Source organism: Poeciliopsis prolifica, unplaced genomic scaffold, assembly GCF_027474105.1.
Source record: "Poeciliopsis prolifica strain line A6 unplaced genomic scaffold, Auburn_PproV2 SCAFFOLD003, whole genome shotgun sequence".
Taxonomy (NCBI): domain Eukaryota; kingdom Metazoa; phylum Chordata; class Actinopteri; order Cyprinodontiformes; family Poeciliidae; genus Poeciliopsis; species Poeciliopsis prolifica.
The window spans coordinates 14,501,886-14,520,328 of record NW_026562378.1 but is presented as its reverse complement, the minus strand read 5'-3'; the positions used below and the strand labels follow the sequence as shown (position 1 = coordinate 14,520,328).

At 39.2% G+C, this 18,443-nt stretch overlaps 5 protein-coding genes across 6 annotated transcripts; 2 read left to right on the top strand and 3 right to left on the bottom strand.

Moving 5' to 3' along the window:
- The first annotated feature begins 380 nt into the window (after positions 1 to 380).
- Positions 381 to 2,670, top strand: sirt4 (sirtuin 4). The gene is made up of 3 exons (XM_055027047.1): positions 381 to 1,135; positions 1,709 to 2,003; positions 2,082 to 2,670. The coding sequence occupies exons 1-3, from the start codon at positions 651 to 653 to the stop codon at positions 2,232 to 2,234; spliced, it is 933 nt and encodes a 310-aa protein (XP_054883022.1). The 5' UTR covers positions 381 to 650; the 3' UTR covers positions 2,235 to 2,670.
- A 275-nt stretch (positions 2,671 to 2,945) lies between these two features.
- Positions 2,946 to 4,177, bottom strand: cunh1orf74 (chromosome unknown C1orf74 homolog). The gene is made up of 3 exons (XM_055027048.1): positions 4,087 to 4,177; positions 3,951 to 3,971; positions 2,946 to 3,833 (listed from the first exon to the last, which is right to left on the bottom strand). The coding sequence occupies exon 3, from the start codon at positions 3,777 to 3,779 to the stop codon at positions 2,988 to 2,990; it is 792 nt and encodes a 263-aa protein (XP_054883023.1). The 5' UTR covers positions 3,780 to 3,833; positions 3,951 to 3,971; positions 4,087 to 4,177; the 3' UTR covers positions 2,946 to 2,987.
- Positions 4,178 to 4,897: 720 nt separating this feature from the next.
- On the top strand, positions 4,898 to 7,030 carry LOC129358176 (ubiquinol-cytochrome-c reductase complex assembly factor 2). Its single transcript, XM_055027051.1, has 4 exons — positions 4,898 to 5,106; positions 5,892 to 5,966; positions 6,685 to 6,751; positions 6,867 to 7,030. Exons 1-4 carry the CDS (start codon positions 4,969 to 4,971, stop codon positions 6,977 to 6,979), a joined length of 393 nt encoding a protein of 130 aa, XP_054883026.1. The 5' UTR covers positions 4,898 to 4,968; the 3' UTR covers positions 6,980 to 7,030.
- Positions 7,031 to 8,592: 1,562 nt separating this feature from the next.
- Positions 8,593 to 11,096, bottom strand: LOC129358175 (translocator protein-like). The gene is made up of 4 exons (XM_055027049.1): positions 10,817 to 11,096; positions 9,170 to 9,345; positions 8,949 to 9,087; positions 8,593 to 8,842 (listed from the first exon to the last, which is right to left on the bottom strand). The coding sequence occupies exons 2-4, from the start codon at positions 9,340 to 9,342 to the stop codon at positions 8,669 to 8,671; spliced, it is 486 nt and encodes a 161-aa protein (XP_054883024.1). The 5' UTR covers positions 9,343 to 9,345; positions 10,817 to 11,096; the 3' UTR covers positions 8,593 to 8,668.
- Positions 11,097 to 12,271: 1,175 nt separating this feature from the next.
- Positions 12,272 to 18,344, bottom strand: tspo (translocator protein). Of its 2 annotated transcripts, none has more exons than XM_055023602.1 (4): positions 18,230 to 18,344; positions 14,180 to 14,355; positions 13,239 to 13,377; positions 12,272 to 13,131 (listed from the first exon to the last, which is right to left on the bottom strand). In XM_055023602.1, the coding sequence occupies exons 2-4, from the start codon at positions 14,350 to 14,352 to the stop codon at positions 12,961 to 12,963; spliced, it is 483 nt and encodes a 160-aa protein (XP_054879577.1). In that variant the 5' UTR covers positions 14,353 to 14,355; positions 18,230 to 18,344; the 3' UTR covers positions 12,272 to 12,960. The 2 variants fall into 2 exon arrangements, with proteins under 2 accessions (XP_054879577.1, XP_054879576.1); XM_055023601.1 differs by lacking the exon at positions 18,230 to 18,344 and adding an exon at positions 15,864 to 15,918.
- Between the last annotated feature and the right edge of the window lie 99 nt (positions 18,345 to 18,443).

Here is an 18,443-nt window from a genome sequence, read left to right as displayed (position 1 = left end):
GAATGCCTAATATGACGTGATGCTCAAACGAGGAGGTTAAAGCTTTATGCTTTGGGTCATGTCTTCTGAAAAGGGTCCAGTGTTGGTTCTGGATGACAAAGACTGACAATTCAACAAAGAAGGATTAAAGAAGAAGGATATTAAAGTGATGAAGTGGCACAGGTTGTTGGAAAATCTGCAGAGAAACCCAAAAGACTTTCGGAGTTTCTGCCATAAGGAATGGTTCAAACTTCTTCCTGAAATGAAGAAGTTTGAACCTTGTGACAACAAAAACAGTCTTCATATCGTGCTTTCCCACAAAGAACTTTATTTTCACTCAATCATAGTCAATCGTTCTTTTTATGTTAAAATTAGATTTTTATCATTTTATCAATTTCTTTTTCATCAAATTAAAACCCCTAACCTGACTACGACTCCCAGACTCCTCTGCGGCTGTTTGGTGTTACGTTGAAATGGGTACTTCCTGTGTTTTGCAGCTGGTTTCCATGTTATATCAGCTGGTTCTGCTTTGACATGTTACCTAACAAAGTTACCGGTTACTGTGGTAACTTTGCTCATTAAAAAGGTAAAGTTAATAACTGTATAAATATTTGCGCGCTGCTTTTTGTTGCTGTGGTTTTGAACTCTTTAAACAGTCGCTCGTCGTTCAGATGCGGCTGCCGCTGCGCCTCTTCCCGTCTCTCGCCGCTCCTGTCCGGACAGCCTCCTCTGTCCCCGCCGGGAAGCTCCATTTCGTCCCCGCTTGCAGCACCGCCGATGCCCGCTCTCTGGAGCTGCTGCAGGACTTTGTGTCCCGGTCCAGGCGGCTGTTTGTGGTCACCGGGGCGGGTCTGTCCACGGAGTCGGGCATCCCGGACTACCGCTCGGAGGGCGTCGGGTTGTACGCCCGCACCGACAGGAGACCGATGCAGCACGCGGAGTTCACCCGCAGCGCCAAGGCCCGACAGAGATACTGGGCCAGAAACTTCGTCGGGTGGCCGCAGTTCTCCTCCCACCAGCCCAACTGTGCCCACCGGGCTCTGCGGAGCTGGGAGGAGAAGGGGAAGCTGCACTGGCTCGTCACCCAGAATGTGGACGCCCTCCATTCCAAGGCAGGACAGACACGGATGACGGAGCTGCACGGCTGCGCCCACAGGTGAGGAAGGCTGAGCGACCGGAGGTGGGCAGGATCCCATAAGAAACTCTACATATCAACTATGATGCAAAATATCTGGTTAATTGATACAAGTAGTTATGCACGTTAGTTCTTAATTGCCTTGAAAAGGAAAGTCCTCAGGGATCATGTCCTGCACAAAGATATATATATATATATATAAATGTTTTCCCCAAAACCAAATGAGATTCTAACCTAACTAACTTTTTACACCAGAGCTTCAAAACTGAAACGGTGTTTTCAGGTCGTTAGTTTTCTGAAATGTCATTTTGGCCTCAGGTGAGCAGAGGATCATCTTCCACATGTTGTGACCCCAGATGATTTGTGACAAACTAGACCGAACTTCTTTTGGCTTTTCTTTTACCTTTGACTCTTCCATAAAAAGATTGGTCGCACAGGATTTTATTCAGGAGTAACAGAAAGGGAGCCAAATACAAAGTAAAGTTCCACGTTTTAGACTTTGACGAGTAAACTATGTTGAAAAGCCTCCACTCTATGTTCATTTGTCAGAAAAATTCCCGCTCTTTCCAAAGCTTGTGTTTCATGTGTTCTCAGGGTAACATGTCTTGGCTGTGGCAGCATCACCGCGCGGGAGCAGCTGCAGAGGCGGTTTGTCTCATTGAACCCGGATTGGAGCGCTCAGGCCGGAGCCGTGGCTCCGGATGGCGACGTCTTCTTAGAGGACGAGCAGGTCCTGAACTTCAGGGTCCCGTCCTGTGAGCGGTGTGGGGGGATACTGAAGCCAGAAGTTACATTTTTCGGAGACACGGTGGCCAAAGCAACAGTGGAATTTGTGCAGGAGAGACTGGCAGAGGCGGACGCAGTGCTGGTGATCGGCTCATCGCTGCAGGTATAGAAAAGCAACCAATTCGTGATGTCAGCCGTGTTTTTCATTCAGCTTTAAGTTCCATCCTGTGTGGCTCTGCAGGTGTACTCGGGATACAGAGTTCTACTTGCAGCGAGCGACAAGAAGATGCCGATCGCCATCCTGAACATTGGACCCACAAGAGCAGATCACCTGGCAGAGCTGAAAGTGAAGGGCCGCTGTGGTGAAGTTCTGTCAGTCATCCAGCCCCTCTGACCCCAGGGACGGGTTTAGAGTCGTCTCTGCTCTGCTGACTGAACTAACTCAGACATTAGTAAAGGATCATCAGAATGAAGAGACGTGAAAGGACCGACTAGAGAGCAAGAACTGCCGTCCTGTCAGCACTTTCCACATCGCTGGAGAAAAAATAAAAACGGTTTCATAAGTCCAACTTGGGAGTAACGGGAAAGCTCGAACTGTGTTTGGTTTGTTTGTTTGACTTGGAGCTGAACACGACGAGGAGCCGTGTCACGTCTTAGAATGTACACAGTTCTTTAGAGGTGCTGCTTTAAAATGCAACGTTTCTTTGTCTACAGCGACTTACTTATATTTGGAGAAGAGCAAGTAGCTTCCAAAGTATGAATACTTATTTCCGAAATGCAATAATTTAAATGCAACTGCTGTCACAGTGCAATTAAAGACTTTAAATTCATTTAAAATGTTAAATTCCTTTTAGATTAAAACATACTACTTATTTTGTTTCCATTGCTTTTCCAATAGTTATGAGATTAGTACAAATAGCCAAAACAAAAAACACTGAAATAGAAGATATAAACCCAAAATGTTACATTAGAATAGTAGACCACTAGACAACTTGAATGAAACATTTAAAAGTGGCTTCTGTTTAAAAGCAAAGTGATGGATTTTTATGGCATCCAAAAAGTTCTTAAATTGTGTTTTAAAAAAAAAGGAAGACATAAGAAAACGTCGGATTCAAGAGCATTTTATTGAAACCTAACTGTTATTGAATCACAAACAGATGGCGGGAAGAGTGACTGTGGACTGACTGATGCTGAGATCCTTCATGATACTTTGCTGCTCAAATCTCTCCTGCAGCCTGAACCTCCAGTTCTCCAGCTCGGTCTGAGTCTCCTCCTGCAGAGCGGCGGGAACACTGAACGAATACAGACAGAACCTGTGAGCGTTGTCGTCCGTCTGCCATGCTGCTGATGCTGTAGCCACCACCAGCGGCGTCATGGACAGACAGTTTTCAAAGCTCCTGGCCTGATCAAACCAGTAGGTGACTGGGTAGCCCAGTAAGAGACCAAATATGGTGCACAGATTCCAGTCTTCAGATTTCTCCCCGACATAAAGAGGTTTATCAGCTTCGTCGTGTCGCTTAAACTCCTCCAGAAGGAGCAGAAACTCTGCCGCCGCACCTGTCAGCCATCTTCTCTGAGCGTTAGAGAGGGTGGGCTTCTCCAAAGACACGGAGACATTTACAACAGGCGGCCCACCGTCACGAAGCATCTTCTCTAAATTAGATCTGAGGGCATCTGCGTTGATAATGAGACCGTTTCCATTTAAATCCAGCGCGAGGAGGGATTGAGACACAAGCTGGAGAGACCGGAGGCAGCTGAGATACCGCTGGAGCTGTTCGGCACAGGCAGCGTTGCTGTCGTACAGGAGAGCAGGCTTCAGCCCCAGATCCACAGTCAAGACCTGAGCAGCAAGATTCAGACTTTGAGCCACGGAGAGACCCTTCCTACTAGAACGCAGAGAGTTACGGGCTGCAGAGACAAAGAGGTCCTCGACTGGCATGGTTGCGATAATTCAAATGAAGTCTTTTGTGGGAGAGTTTGGGGCAAATTCAATCTGTACGTCAAAGAAAAATAGAGATGACACCTGTGCACTTGTGTACATAGGAGGGAAAAAAAGATGTAATGTAAACTAAAACATTTTGTTTTCCAGGTGTTTCATCGTGTTCCTCACTTCTTTGTTGGTCCAAGATTTCTAAAAGGAGCAAAACCATCACTTTAGTCACTAAGATAACTTTTTTAAGTAAACATTTTCTGCCAATGTTTCAGAATAACTGTAAACTTTTACGTAATGCAGAAATGTTTCTTACCATCATCGTGTCTTTGGTCAAGATCAGCAGCAAAGGTTAAGTCACCGGCTGAGGAGACATCAAGTCGAAATCTGAGAGATTTCTGGCGACCCAGACTCCAGCGGCAAACAATCCCAGGTTAACCAGAAGATTCCTGAAGTGAAGAAAACAAAGAGCGAAGCGCATCAGAAATGTTTGCTTTTTAAAGACACGTTAGGTCTAAGCCATTATGGACTACTTTAGTTTGACTGGATCGAGGACGTGGAGGCTACGTCTAAAACCCAGTTCTCTGTCTCCATCCATATTATTTTTAGGGATAATATGGACACTTGTTACCTTATATCCCCGTGAAGATCGGAAACCCAGGGGGTTTAAGTTCATGCATCCCAAGTGAAAAGAGTTCAGGCATCATAACTTCCCGAGAGTTAACGAAGGAGGAATGGATATTATAGTAGAAATTACACATAGAAAATATTTACATATCACGTGGAATGCATAAAAATGACAAACCGTACGTATATAACGTGCTTTAGCTGACTAGCATTAGCATCACAGACATGTCTATGAGCGGCACAAGGACAAATCCAGCAGCATGAGCTAAAGCTAGCCGCACCATTAAACTCAGCACTAAATTACCACAAAATAACACACTTCTCACCTCCTAAAGTCGTTTCTGTCTGTCGCAAAGCGATACGTCGAGCTGATCCACACAGACACCTTGGATGGAAAACTCCCTTTCACGTCTGAATCGCTCATCGTGCTAGCAGAAGGAGGCAGCGAGGAGCGACGACGGAACCAAACGTAGGCGTCTGGGAAGGGGACGAGTTTAGTTGTGGCACAAATAAGGGTGCCGGTTAGGATTAATCTCCGCTCGTGTCAAAAAATAATATTACATGACCAAAGATGTCTGCCACCAGATACCGTCGGTTTCTTAAACTGTGTGAGGAATGGCCCCGAGACGAGACCAAGAAGGCACGGGACCTGGGGACATTTCTGCGGCAGACGGTGGCTTCTGCGTTCCGCGAGGGTGAAAACACGCAGGTAGAAGGTCACGCATACGGCTCCATCTCAGATCAGCGCGAACAGAGGACAGCCTTGTTTTTAGCGTTAGTTGTTGACACTTGAGGGAGCTTCTTTATTATTACTCTGACAGCACTATTAATAATCCGGCTACAAAAATAGATAACAGAAGTTCGACTTCATAGAAATAGTCAAATTAAAAAAAACTATTTTTAAAACTACCTTTTGCTCAAGTTTTATCCTAGATGAACCAATTAACTGGATGTTTTTCTTTGATTGTCCATTCTTGGTTATAATCAAGTCAGATACTGAAAAATTAGGTTTCATCCTTTAGACACATGGCCTCAAACTGAGACAATTTGTTGATTAAAAATAATATTAGAAAATCAGCAGTACATATTTTTCTCCCTGGAAGTAAAACTCAAAATTCTTCCTAATTGAAACCAGCAGGTCAGACCTTCCTGGAAACCGGATGTTGGTATTGGCCAGGAAAAACCTGACCAATAAATCTCTTCTAGATTGATTTCTGAATACTTTACATTTATATATTTAAGTAGTACTGACTCCAGTTCTTTGCAGCTGTTATAGTAGTAGTAGAATTATCCACATAATACAAATATAGGAAACACTCAACTTAAACATCACTGGTAATTCATAAATTTGGGGAGGGGGAATCAAATTCCAAACAAAATACATAAAATTTTAGCAACTTGATTAATTACTTAGTAAAAGGTACATAATGTTATTGTGGATGCCCATTGATATATAGATAACACATTTTGCTTCTTCTTGTGTTATTTCTCCAGCTTGCAGATCCAGAGAAATGTGACCAGATGTATGAAAGTTTGGCTCGCATTAATGGAAATGTATACAGACAGCGGGTAAGTATGCATCCAAATATACTGCAGTGATGATAACTTAATTCTTTGATAACTTATCCCGGCTTAGTCAGTAATCCAGTTCTGTAGCTCTACAACTTTTCACAAAAAGATTTATGCTTCTTGAACATTTCACATTTTGATTTATAATAGCCACAAATGAAATCTCTGTTATTGACTTTTTTGTCATAGTACCGGTACAAAGTATTGACCGTGGAAGTCTGCATGCAAATACATATCACACCTTTCAGATTTTTTGTTTTAAATGCAAATCGTATTATTATTTTCCTTTCACTTAACCATTCTGAACTACTTATTGTTGTTCAATCACATAAAATCTGAGTAAAATAAAATCAAGTTAGTGGTTGGAATGTGACATAATGTGAAAAGTAAATAAATACTTCTGCAGCTGTGAAGATGATAGTAAAACAAGTTTTATTTAAGGTGAAGGCCAAACTAGGTTAATATGTAAAGAACCTCCACTTTTAAAATCTATTATAAACACAAATACCACACTTATAAGAGTGTCATATACTCTTATGTGACAGAGTATATAAGAGCCAGTGTTTGTCCAAAGAAAGTAAACCGACTAGAGTGAAAATATGTTGCGTGTGTAGCCTGAAAATTTCACATTTATCTCCTAATCACAAGTAGAAATTGTGCAGAAAACAGAAAAATGTAGCAGGAAACTTTGTTGTAAATATGTTTGTGTGTGTTTTAGTTTCCTCGTGTGAGAGACACAAGTTTTACGGGAGTTACAGTGGAGGAGTGTCGAGTCCTTTTGTCAGGTATGAACTCTTATTACGATGTGCGGAGTCATCATTGCTCTTAACCAGTTCCACTAAAATGACCCTGAAAAGATGGTGATGTATTTTTACACCTTATTTTATTATTGTTTTACAGGCAGTATGCAACAGAGCATGGATGAGGAAAAGAAGGGTTTATGGAAGTCGCTAATGGAGAGATTCTCCTCCAAATCACCAGAAGACGGTCCAGAAAAAGCTCCTGAAAAATAACATTTTTCTTTTCTATGTTGCTTGTATAGAAATAAATATTATCTTTGTGGATTTGTCTTTTTTGGACTAGTGAAAATCTTTAAATCGTCAATGTTGATTCTCAAAAACAAAACCAGAACACCTGAAACAACTCCAAAATTTTTTTTTAACTGCAATTGCAATACACTTTCACTTGATAGGCAATAGTCTGGCTCTTAATATATCACATGGAAAAATCAGAAACTGGAAGGACATGGAGGAAATTAAACATAAATAATGGAGGACACAAGAAGGGAGAGAGAAGAAATGCATTTAAGACAGCATATGTGGGGAAAAATTAGGAATAACACCAAAAAGGAAGGAAGAAATGGGACCTCGATGTGCTAAAATTGTTCTATTCACTCAGGCCCACAATGAATCCTGCTGAATCTTGAAAGACTATGAGAGATTACACTGACTTTGAGTGATCGCCTTAATGTTGTGAGTTTTTGGAGAAAAGCAATCCCATCATGTCATCATTTTTCGGTAAAACACTTTAAGACCGTGGCATTTTTTTTTTTTTTTACTCCAGGTTATCATGCTGCGAGAATCTCACAATCCATGTCCAGATTTAGCGTTACGTGATGGACTGAAATGCGTTTATCAATATGTCAAAGGTATATGCACTCTTTGCTTTATAGATCTGTTAATGTTTATATTTACAACCAAAGAAAGTTCAGCTCCTTTTGCAGAAATGTTTGTGATTATATTTGGGACAATCTTCTTGCTTGCAAGTAAGGATTCTAACTTCATAAGTTTGCTTACAAAATCTTATTTACAAATGAGAAAATGCCATTTTATGGCAGTGAGTACATTTTATACAGTAATATTAATGTCAACATGAAAAAAAAAAAAGAAATCCATTTAACTCATCCAAATGAGTTGTAATATGTATTTGTGAAATACGCAAAGCCTAATCAGCTATTTGTATTTTACTCCAATGCGTGCATAGTCAGGCCTGTGACAGATTGGAAACAAACTTTAAACAAGTCAAACACATTTACTGCAAAACCGAGAAGGAGTTTCTGCACAGGGAAATAAAGTCCTGAATTAGAGCTCAAGTACCAGAAGCTACAACTTATTCTAACAGCAGTTAACACCAGGCTGACGCCACGTTAGAAACAGGATGTATAGCAGCTCATTTTAAACTGAAAGAGATTTTATGCATTGTTGAAACACAAAGTCTTATTACTCCAGGCTTTAAGAAAAGTGGCCCTGGTTTGCTTAAAAAACTCATTTTATTTACACATGAAGAGAATGCCAATTAGAAGACCAAACTTTTACATGCATAAATGTTAATCAGAAAAGCATTATTCATAAAAATGTTTAGCAAAGGAAGCACAGACATATAGCAAAACTCAGTTCCTATGTGGATCCTGAGTTAAGCTGGATACTCAAAAGCCTGAAAAGCTTTAATCAGAATGTAGTATAACTTCATTTGTTCATTAGTTTGGAATAGTCACCATTTTTAAGAGTTAGCTTGAAGAGCATGGTGATCTGCAGAACAAATGGGCATGATTTACTGATAACATGTAGATAGGTCCTTGTCAAACTGATAGACAAAACCTGAATTATAAACTCAAAAAAAGTTTGGCTGTCATTTCTGCAAAGGAATTTTATTGTGCTGAATTAAGATTTAGCAATGGAAATCAACACACTGCAATTTGCGTTCTACTCTTCCTTTTTCTCTGGGTTATCTCTCCATATGCAGTAGTTGAGGGCTGTGGCGAGGCACAGCCAGGACAGATAGGGAGCGAGGAGCAGGGAGGCGGTGCGGCTGATGGGATACCAGGACGCCATGGTGGCTCCAACCGTCCCGGTGAGGAACACGATCTCCACCAGGGCCTAAATTACACAAGAGGAGGGCATCTCACTGATTGGACTGGATTTCAAACATTGATCAGCCTTTACATGTATCAGGCAACTATGTGAGTGGAAAAAAATAATGTACCCATTTCAGCTTGTGTGCACCAAAGAAAATGGGAGTCCAGGCCCAGTTCAGCGCGAGCTGCAGCCCATAAAGCCCCAGTGGAACCACAGCATCTTCAGTGAAACCTCCAAGCTCTTTCCAGATCAGGTAGGAGCCATACCTGCATAAAAACAAACAAAATCCAACAAATAAACTCACTGTAGAGCAGAGTGGCTGAGTGAGTCATCTAGTGTCCCACTTACCCCATTCCGGTGTACAGGCAAGTCCACACCACAGGGAATGCTGCGTTTGGTGGGCGCCATGAGGGTTTGTTCAGGGTTGGGTACCAGTTTTTTACCTCTTTGCGCGTAATGAAGCCACCATAGAAACCACCGACGTGTGGCAACGCCGTCATCCCAATCATAGGCAGCCACATGGTCTGTGATAAGAGCAAGTTGCAACAGTTTACCCTCTGCTAAAACTGCAGATATTAACTATCATGTTACATAATAATTTTCATAAACTCTGAAGAGGCAAAAGAAAAATGCATTTTTCAGGGTAAAGACAAAGCGGATCTCCAATGGACAAGCAATCGTCATGAATGAAAAAAAAAAATGGATAAGTAGCTGACAACTAAACATGGTGCTTTTAAGTGTGACTGTAATATTACAATATCTTTATTTCAAGCAAAAAAATTGACTTTTCTTCTGTATTTTTAAGCAAACTAAGATACTGAACCCTGTTGTTCAATATTTGTATAGTATAGGAAAAGAGGCTGTCTCGAACATGTGGACTTTTGCACAACACATGCGCAAAACACAACATAATTTTACATTATATGACATCAACAACAACGTTCAACTTCATGTCATTCTGAACAGGTGAAAATAGTGGAAAATTCAGAGTGCACATACTATATGTTTACATACATAAACTTCAGCCTAATAACATGCAAACATAAAATTTTATACATGTACACATCGTCTTAAAGCACTTTGATATTTCATTGTAGGTTTCCTTTCCATACGTTTTTGTTGCAGTATAATGTATATTTTTCTAACCAAGTTACAAAGGTTTCATAACTTTTGCTGCACTGAGCTTTTTGTTCAACTGATCTTTTAAATGTGCTATAAAAATACACTTTGAGTTGACTTAGCTGTGTCGAGTATTACTTTGGATTTTGTTTCTTCAAATGAATAGATTTAAACTTTTAACATTTAGTTTACCGTTTTATTGGTGTAAAAGCCGGTCAAGTTTTTACAAAAGAACATAGTCCAGGCTATTTGTCCAAAGTAGCCACAAATTTAAAAACCTCCCAACAAAGTTGGTTGTACACAGGGCCGTCCCGAGGCCTCCATGGGGCCCTCAGCGGCTGCGCAGTGTGCTTATGCCTTGGGCCGGCCCTGGTTCTAAATCATTTTATTTGTTACTCAACCTCCAGCTGCTGCTTGAAGGTTACACGTCCTGCTGATAACTCCATGTTAGGCACATGGGTAACCATTCAAATATTTATCTAACATCCAATTTATATGACCAGATTCAGTGCAGAAGTTAACAATTCGGGATCAGCTTTTGACTCCAGTATCATATCTGAACTGTAAACTTGTAAGTCTTGTTTTGTAACGTGTACAAAGTGTAAGGCGTGTCCACGCTGACAAAACACTCAAAAATGACCTTCTTAACTAATATACAGAGAATTATGAGTATTTGGTGGAGCCGTAGGAATAATGGGTGTTTTGGGAGGTTCTACGACATGTAAACAAAATAAACAAATAAAAGCTAACGCGCATTTCCTTTCGCGAAATGACTTTGTTGTAAAAACGTATAAACTAAAAACACAGAGCGGTCACAGTTCCAGAAAACTGACGTCACTCCTCTGCATCGTGCGGCAGCTTGTTTGAAACACTTACCGTCTCTCAGTGCGGATAGTTGATGGGTGTCGACGGTAAAAGCGACGGCAGACTAAAGACAGACCACAGCCTCTAGCATGCTGACAGTCCAGTGAAATAGCCGCTGCTTTTAAAGGGCAGGGCAGCCTTATCGCCGCGGTCACTCCTCGGTCCCTCCCACGACCAGCGTCACGGCGCACGCCGAGGCCAACGGCTGGTCGCGAGGAGGCAAACCTAGCGGCAGCCGGGAGGAAACGTAACGACGCTGATCCACAACGACAGAAGCTAACGCTTTTCTTTGCTCTGCCTCTTAGCACAAGTTTCCCGTCGGCGGAAAAGTGACGACATCAAAGATTGCTAAAGGCTCAAGATAGTTCCTTCCATTCTTAAAACGAATGACTCCCAGCTGCAGCCCTGACACAAACCCAGCCTGTCCCTGGTGTTCAATCATTAACATTTCAACATATTTGTTTACGGTTTGTCTATATTTGTCTATATTCTCTGAAAATATAGACATACAAGCGTTTGTCAGAAAACGGCAATGTCTACTTGAAAGTCGAAATTCAGAGAATTATTTATTTCGGGAGGCTGAAACTCAGCTAGGAGGACCAAAACTGACATCATTAAAAATAAGTAAGGTTTGTAAACCTTTCCTGATTGATTATGGTTTACTTTGTTTCTCTCTTCTTTAATTTTTTTTTCAAGTGGGCCTTTGAAAATAAATAAATAAATAAAGGCCCACTTGAAACCTGCCTAACAAGTTTTAATCTACTGTCAGACCAGTTTTATTTAAGTGATTTTACTGACTACAGATTTTTCTGTAACCACGGTTGGCTTTGGCTAGTGAAATACATCACTTCAGATAAAAAAAAAAACAGCTTAAACTCTTAATCATTTTCCTTTCAGCTAACAATTTTGCACTACTTTAATTTCAGTTTATGAAATAAATCACTTGGCCTGAAGCCAAAGTGCTTTTATCCTTTTTTTCTTTTGGATTGTTTCAAGATTGGTTTCTGCCAAGCTTGATTGGCAGAAATCATCCTTATAACCAATCGCAATAAGGATGTGAATCATAGACTTGAGAAATTCATGGCTTGTGATGACTAAATGACTTTATGCAACATGTATCAGAAAGGAATATTTCTGCGACTGTAGCTCATAATTACTATTTGATCAATTTTGGTAACATCCCTGCATTTTCATAAATATGCAGGGACAGCTAGCATATCAACAATTCATCACACCTGTGATGAATTGAACAAACGAATACTTATTTTAGGTAACCTAAAGTATGAACAAAAATAGCAACTGAACTCTTCTTGTTTTTGAATTTTTGTGTTCATCATGCGGGGGGGATGAAAGCTCTTCAAAAGACAAGAGAAGTGCATTTATTTTCTATTTAAGATGTTTTCTCCTAGATAAAATGCTATACACAAACGTCAGTGGATGTACATTTTTCAACAAATGAAATTGGTCCACTTGCAATATTGTTTTATTCAATAATTCAAGACTGACAAGAGTACAGAGATAAGTTGATGGCGAGACAAAAGCCTTCAGCGAACATCTCTTGTCCAGACACTTCAGTTTATAAAATTTTTCTGGGGCTAAAAAACAAAAAGCACAAGTTGGTCAAGAGTATTACAAGAAGAAACTTTGCAGAAACAAACATGTAAATTACACAGAGAGAACAACATTCCAAGCAAGTTATAATCGAGCCTGTTGGATACAAGGTTTCTGCTGCTCAATAATTTCAGACATTCGTAGTCTAAGTTCAAATTTACCAACAGATTACTCAAAATAAAAACTATCTGATTTAATTAGATAGCCTGCCAGAGCCCAAAAATTACAGTTTCTAAGCTGCCCTTTTGTGTGTGAAGGTGAGTGTGACCTACCCTACCTGTGCCCAGTGACAGAACAGGACAAAATAAGTAAATAAAATTGATTGATAGCTAGAGGTACATTGTTAATTTTCTCAATAGTACCAAAATAATTGTTTTTACAAGCTGACTACCTCATAGCTGCCCTTATCACACAGAAAAAAACATCAATAATTGCCTTTAGAATCAGACCATCATGTAGTCTGGTAGAAAAAGCTACTTTTTGCTAGGTTATACATGCAGATTCATTGTACAGAAATGACCTAGAAAAATACTGGAAACTGTACTCTACTCTTTTTTATCAGGGTTGTCTCTCCATATACAGTAACGAATGGCAGTGGTGTAACACATCCAAGCCAGATATGGCGCCAAGAGCAGAGAGGCAGTGCGGCTAATGGGATACCAAGACAACATGGTGGCTCCAATTGCCCCATCGAGAAGCGCAATCTCAATTAGACCCTAAAAAGTGAACATAAAACCCATTTATCAGACAATTTGCAATAGTAAAATTCACTTATAGAATTTAAAAATAACACTAAAAGAGACATCTATGTTTTAAAGCCTACCCATTTTTGACTGTGTGCACCGAAGAAAAGAGGAACTGATGCCCAGTTCAGAGTTAGCTGCAGCCCGTAAAGTCCCATTGGAACCACTGCATCCTCAGTAAAACCCCCAAGCTCTTTCCAAATTAGGTAGGACCCATACCTGCATGGAAAAATTAAAACATAAATAAATAAATAAATAATGGAAAAATTCTTAACACTTAATCCTACATTACAAAAGAGAAGGTTTTTCTTCCTTTATAAGTGAGTACAGCACAGAAGAAAAGATTTTTTAATACCTAAAGAAGGAAAATAATCAAGAGCAAGCAGCTGAGTCTGCAAATAGACTCAAAAGTCTAAATATTTTTCATGGAAATATAATATTAATAGCATTATAATTGTTGAATCCTAAATATCGTACTTGGTATCACTGTTAATTGATAAACAGTAACGATAAAATATTACCAGAGATGGCAATTTCAACAGCTATTACAAAAATTAGCTTGATGCAATATTGTGTTTATTTTCAATACTTCTGTATTTTTAGGTTCAAAATATGTTTCAAAAGCAGAAAGAAAAGAAAACTGTAAAATCTCAGATGTTATGCTGAGAAATTCAATTTTGAAATGCATTCAGATGAATCATCAGTATACTGTTTGAAAATCCAAACATACGTGAATTGTATTTTATTAAAGTTTAGAATAAACTTGAAAAACAGTTTTGAGTTTAGAGCCCCTACATGCACTCTGCATGGCTCTTTATTTTTGTTCCTCCTTAGCATGTAAAAAAATAACTTGTGCTGCAGGAATGATAACAGAGCAATAAAGTTTTACACTTTCACTGAGAACTGATAATATATCGGCTCCTGGTCTTGAACTGTTCACTTTGAAAACATTAACTGAGTTAAGTATAAAAAGAACAGGTTCTGTGGAAGACTAAACTTAGCCATGTTGTGTATAATTTACCCCATCCCTGTGTAAAGACTCGTCCACACCACAGGGAACGCTCCGTTCGGTGGGCACCATGAGGGTTTCTTCAGGCTTGCGTACCAGGTGTAGACCTCCCTGCGTCTGATGAAGCCACCAAGAATCCCTCCGACATGGGGCAGGGCTGTGAACCCAATCATTGGCAGAGACATGGTCTGAAACGAGACCAGATGATTTTATGACCGATTCCGAATTCCAGCGTAGATGAGTCGCTGGAATTATTGCTCCCAGACAAATATCTCCAGTTTTTTTTTTTGTCATAACTTTCACATCATCAAGCACATTTTATTGCCACTCAACTCATGTGACTAAATACAAAAAGTAGTTATTAAAGGGTGATTTCACTTTTTAAGGAGAAATAGTCCAAACTAATCTTGTCCTATGTAAAAAGAAAAAAAAGTAATTACACAAGAATTCAGTTCAATTCAGCCACACAGCAGGTTTGAGCATGAATGGCCAGAGGTTGTACTACAACTAGACTTTATTAAAATCACTTGTGATGTGTTTTGAATCACTATCCTGCTGCAAATCCAAGGATGAAACTTATTGTTGAACATTCCCCATCTGAACTTTTTATGGTTTTGCTATGAACAGAATTCATGGTTTCTAAAAAAAAAAACAAAGTATCTCGAGATGTTTACACATCTCAAGAGATGTGTAAACATCAAACAGGCAAACTTGCCAGTTTGCCTGTTATTGTGACGTTCTTTCTCTGAAATGCATCAGAGGTCAGTACCACTCCAATGTCAAAGGGAGGTCTGGTCACTCAGGACGGTGTCTGCCTGTTCTCTCTGTGCATGCGTGGGTTGTCTCTGGGTAGTTGTCCTCTCACAGTTCCAAAACATATGGTTATGAGGAGTGTGTATGTGCACAGAACAGCGACCTGTCCAGATTGTGCTTTATGCAGCATCTAACTGAATGAACTCTGCTTTTTGCATTTACTCTGTTTATGTTTATCAGATTTTACGATCATCAATGATCTGAAACATTTAATTATGGGGTTACTATCTGTTACATTTAATTGTGAAATAATGCATCCCTTTAAATATAATTAAGAAAGTAAAATAAATGCTTTTTTTCTAAGTATGTCCATATTGTGTTTTTACAAAAAAAAAAAACAAAAAAAAAAATTCTGACTGAATTAGCACAAATGGGTATGGTATCAATTTAGTCACTGTTCATCAGACAGCGACTAAACTTTTTCTGTGACAACTAGCTTTTGCAGGTGAAAATCTATGCAGTTTGTATCCAGATTGTGTGGAGTCTGCAGAGAAAGGTGCCCATTTCCTGATTTAAGGGAGATCCTATCTATCGATCCATCTATAGAGAATATCCTATTCTTGAAAAACGGCCTAATTACATAATCTTGTTTTTAGTTTTTTTTTTTTTTGTCTTATTCTTATTTTCCCTTTACAAAACATGCAAATTACAGTGTAATCAAATTTAGATCCACTATGCTGACAAAAATGACATTAAAGTGACGTTTTTCTTGTGTAAAACGTCTCTTTTTCGGTAAAACATATGAACATTATGAAACAAGTAAAGCACGTGACTAACAACAAAACATTCTATTAAGACAATGCAAAACCCGAAAGTGGTCGAGAGAGATACGATTAAAGCCATTTAAAAGTAGCCTCGAAATTCAGAGCAATTTGTGTCTTACCGTCAGCGTGCCTGACAAATCAACGAGCAAGTAACTAGAAATGTAAAAAAGAAGCTCACAGTTTACGTCGTTTACGTAAACTGTCTGGTTTCTGAAGGTTATTGTCTGACACTCCCTACCTCAAACGCAAAAAAGGGGGCAAACAGCGTGACGTCACCACGTTCTGATCAGCCATTGGCTGCAAGAACAGAAAAACAGAACAAAATAAAAAAATATATTCTGTAACGCCGAATATGTACACGGGTCAAACACCCTTCCGTGTTTTGATCCTTATTTAGAATTATTTTAATTGTTTTATTTTATTCATTTGCTGAGATTGCAAAACGCTTGCGACAGCTCCCCACCTCTGCACCACAGAGGCGTTTTGTGCTGCGTTCAATTTACCTCGGAAAACCGAACTCTAGGAACATCATCACGCTCTGTTTGAATTCTTTATTGCATTATGAAGTCATGTTAAAGAAGTCAATTAATACAATAGCTACTTCAACATATTTTTTTAAATTTTATATATTAATAAAAGTAAGTTGCCATCCAAAAAAAAAAAAAAACTACAAAAGTAAGAGTAAAAATGTAATTAATAAAAAGAGTACTTTAGTAGAATGTCTGATTGAATATTTCTAAATGATGCAATCAAACAGACAAAAATACAGTTATGTGTAAATTCTGGTATTTCAAAGACTAAGGCACAGCAAACAAAGCTTTTGTGCAAACAAGAAGTCTCACTTCAACATATTTAGGTATGTTGCATCTGGTGCATTTGTAAAACATGTTTGGTCTTCATTCAGTGATGTATCCAGAAATTTCACTCAAGCAAGAGTAGAACTTTCTAATATTACTATAATTAATATTATTTTTAGTAATGTAATATCAAGTAAAAATATAAATTGTGGTGCTGTAGAACAACTAGGTGCACATATTTTCCATACAATCGCTCTAGTAAACTAGTCTCGATAATAATCTGCACCAGAATAAATTAATTGGCACCATCAATTTAGCTGTTTTCAGTGTTTACAGCTCTGATGCTATAGCATTAAGCAAACTTGTTAGGTAGTCAAGTAATTTGTGTAGCATATCTTCAGGCACTTCAAAGTAATAAAAAATACAGTCAGCAAAAAAAAAAAAAAAAAACATAACTACAGAAAAGAGAAGTCATAAAAACTTCAAAAGCAGGTCAGAATAAATCTATTTATCAATATAAAGTGAAGGCAGCTCAAAACAAAACGAGGGTTAGCCATTTTTTTAAATTTAGTTCAGCAGTTATGCAGTTTTCTGAAAGTTTGTTTTAAATTCGAGGAGCATAAAAACTGAATGCTGCTTTGCAGTGTTTGGTTCTGGTTCTGGGGATTGTTATGGTTATGTAAGTGTGCAGCAGTGTGCAAGTAAATAGATATGCATACAGCATTCTACTTAGATATATGTGGCTGTTGTAATAAGATACACAAAACTGTTTTTAAATGCTTATTTTATCTAATACAGCAAAAGGCAAATGTTTCCAATAACTGGCAAGGAGACTTTTACATCTCTAGGAATTTGACAAGGCTGCAGCACAACCTTTTTATTCATATCATTCAGAGATGGACTTGATGTGTGCTTTGTATCGTCTTGCTGCACAAGTCGACTGTGGGTGGACATTCTTCTCCCAGTCCAGACAAAGGAAAAAAAAAAGCATAACACACACAAAAAAAAACATTTCCACTGGGAAGTGATGCAGTTATTTCTGCTTGTAAAGTAAGAAAATGTGTGACAGTGAATGGGAAGACTGGAGGGTTTTTTTTTTAATCCTATACACAAACTTCATGTATTGATTACAGCTTATCCTTTCGCTTTTTGATTTGTTTTCTATTATTCCTGAGTTCACCTTTAGCAGTATAACTCTTTGAACATCAAGTTTTATTTGCATTGTGCACTACTGTGAATAAGTAGTATTTTTATTACACATGGAGATTTTGGACATTTTAAAATGAACCTACTCGGAAGTATGTTGTTTTTTCCAATACCTATGCAGTAAGGATGTTGAAATGGTGTCCTTATAGGACGCTGTGTTGCACTTAATTCTGTTTTCATGCATTTTGACGTCCTGTCTTTGTGTGAATCAGTTTGCTGTTGTTGCATAGAAACTTCCCCCACTGAGGGTCTATAAAGAATATTTCTATTTCTTATTTTTTACTCTACATCCCGATTTCTTCTTCGAGGAAAAAAAAAACAAAACAAACATCTTATTCACAAACAACAGCTTGTTAGTGTGCATGCATATAATAATAATAAAAAAAGTCAGGGATGCTCCAGAGCTCCCAGTCCACTCGGTGAACTGTGAGCCCCTCCTCCAAGACACACCTTTTCCTCCGCGGTCCTCCGGCGGTTCTTACCTTCTTTCCGCTCCTCTCAGCGTCGTTGTCTGGCTGCGAACTCTCACCCCAGCTGCTTGGGAAATGTCACACAGGCAGGGAGGCCCGCGCTGCAGTAGGGGGGCGTAATAGGAAGAGAGGGGGGGAAAAAACCAAACAAACAAAAAAAAAATTTTCTCCGTTCTCGGCGCATCTTGAGCAGAGACTCTGCCGTGCAAGTGCCACATCCCGCTAC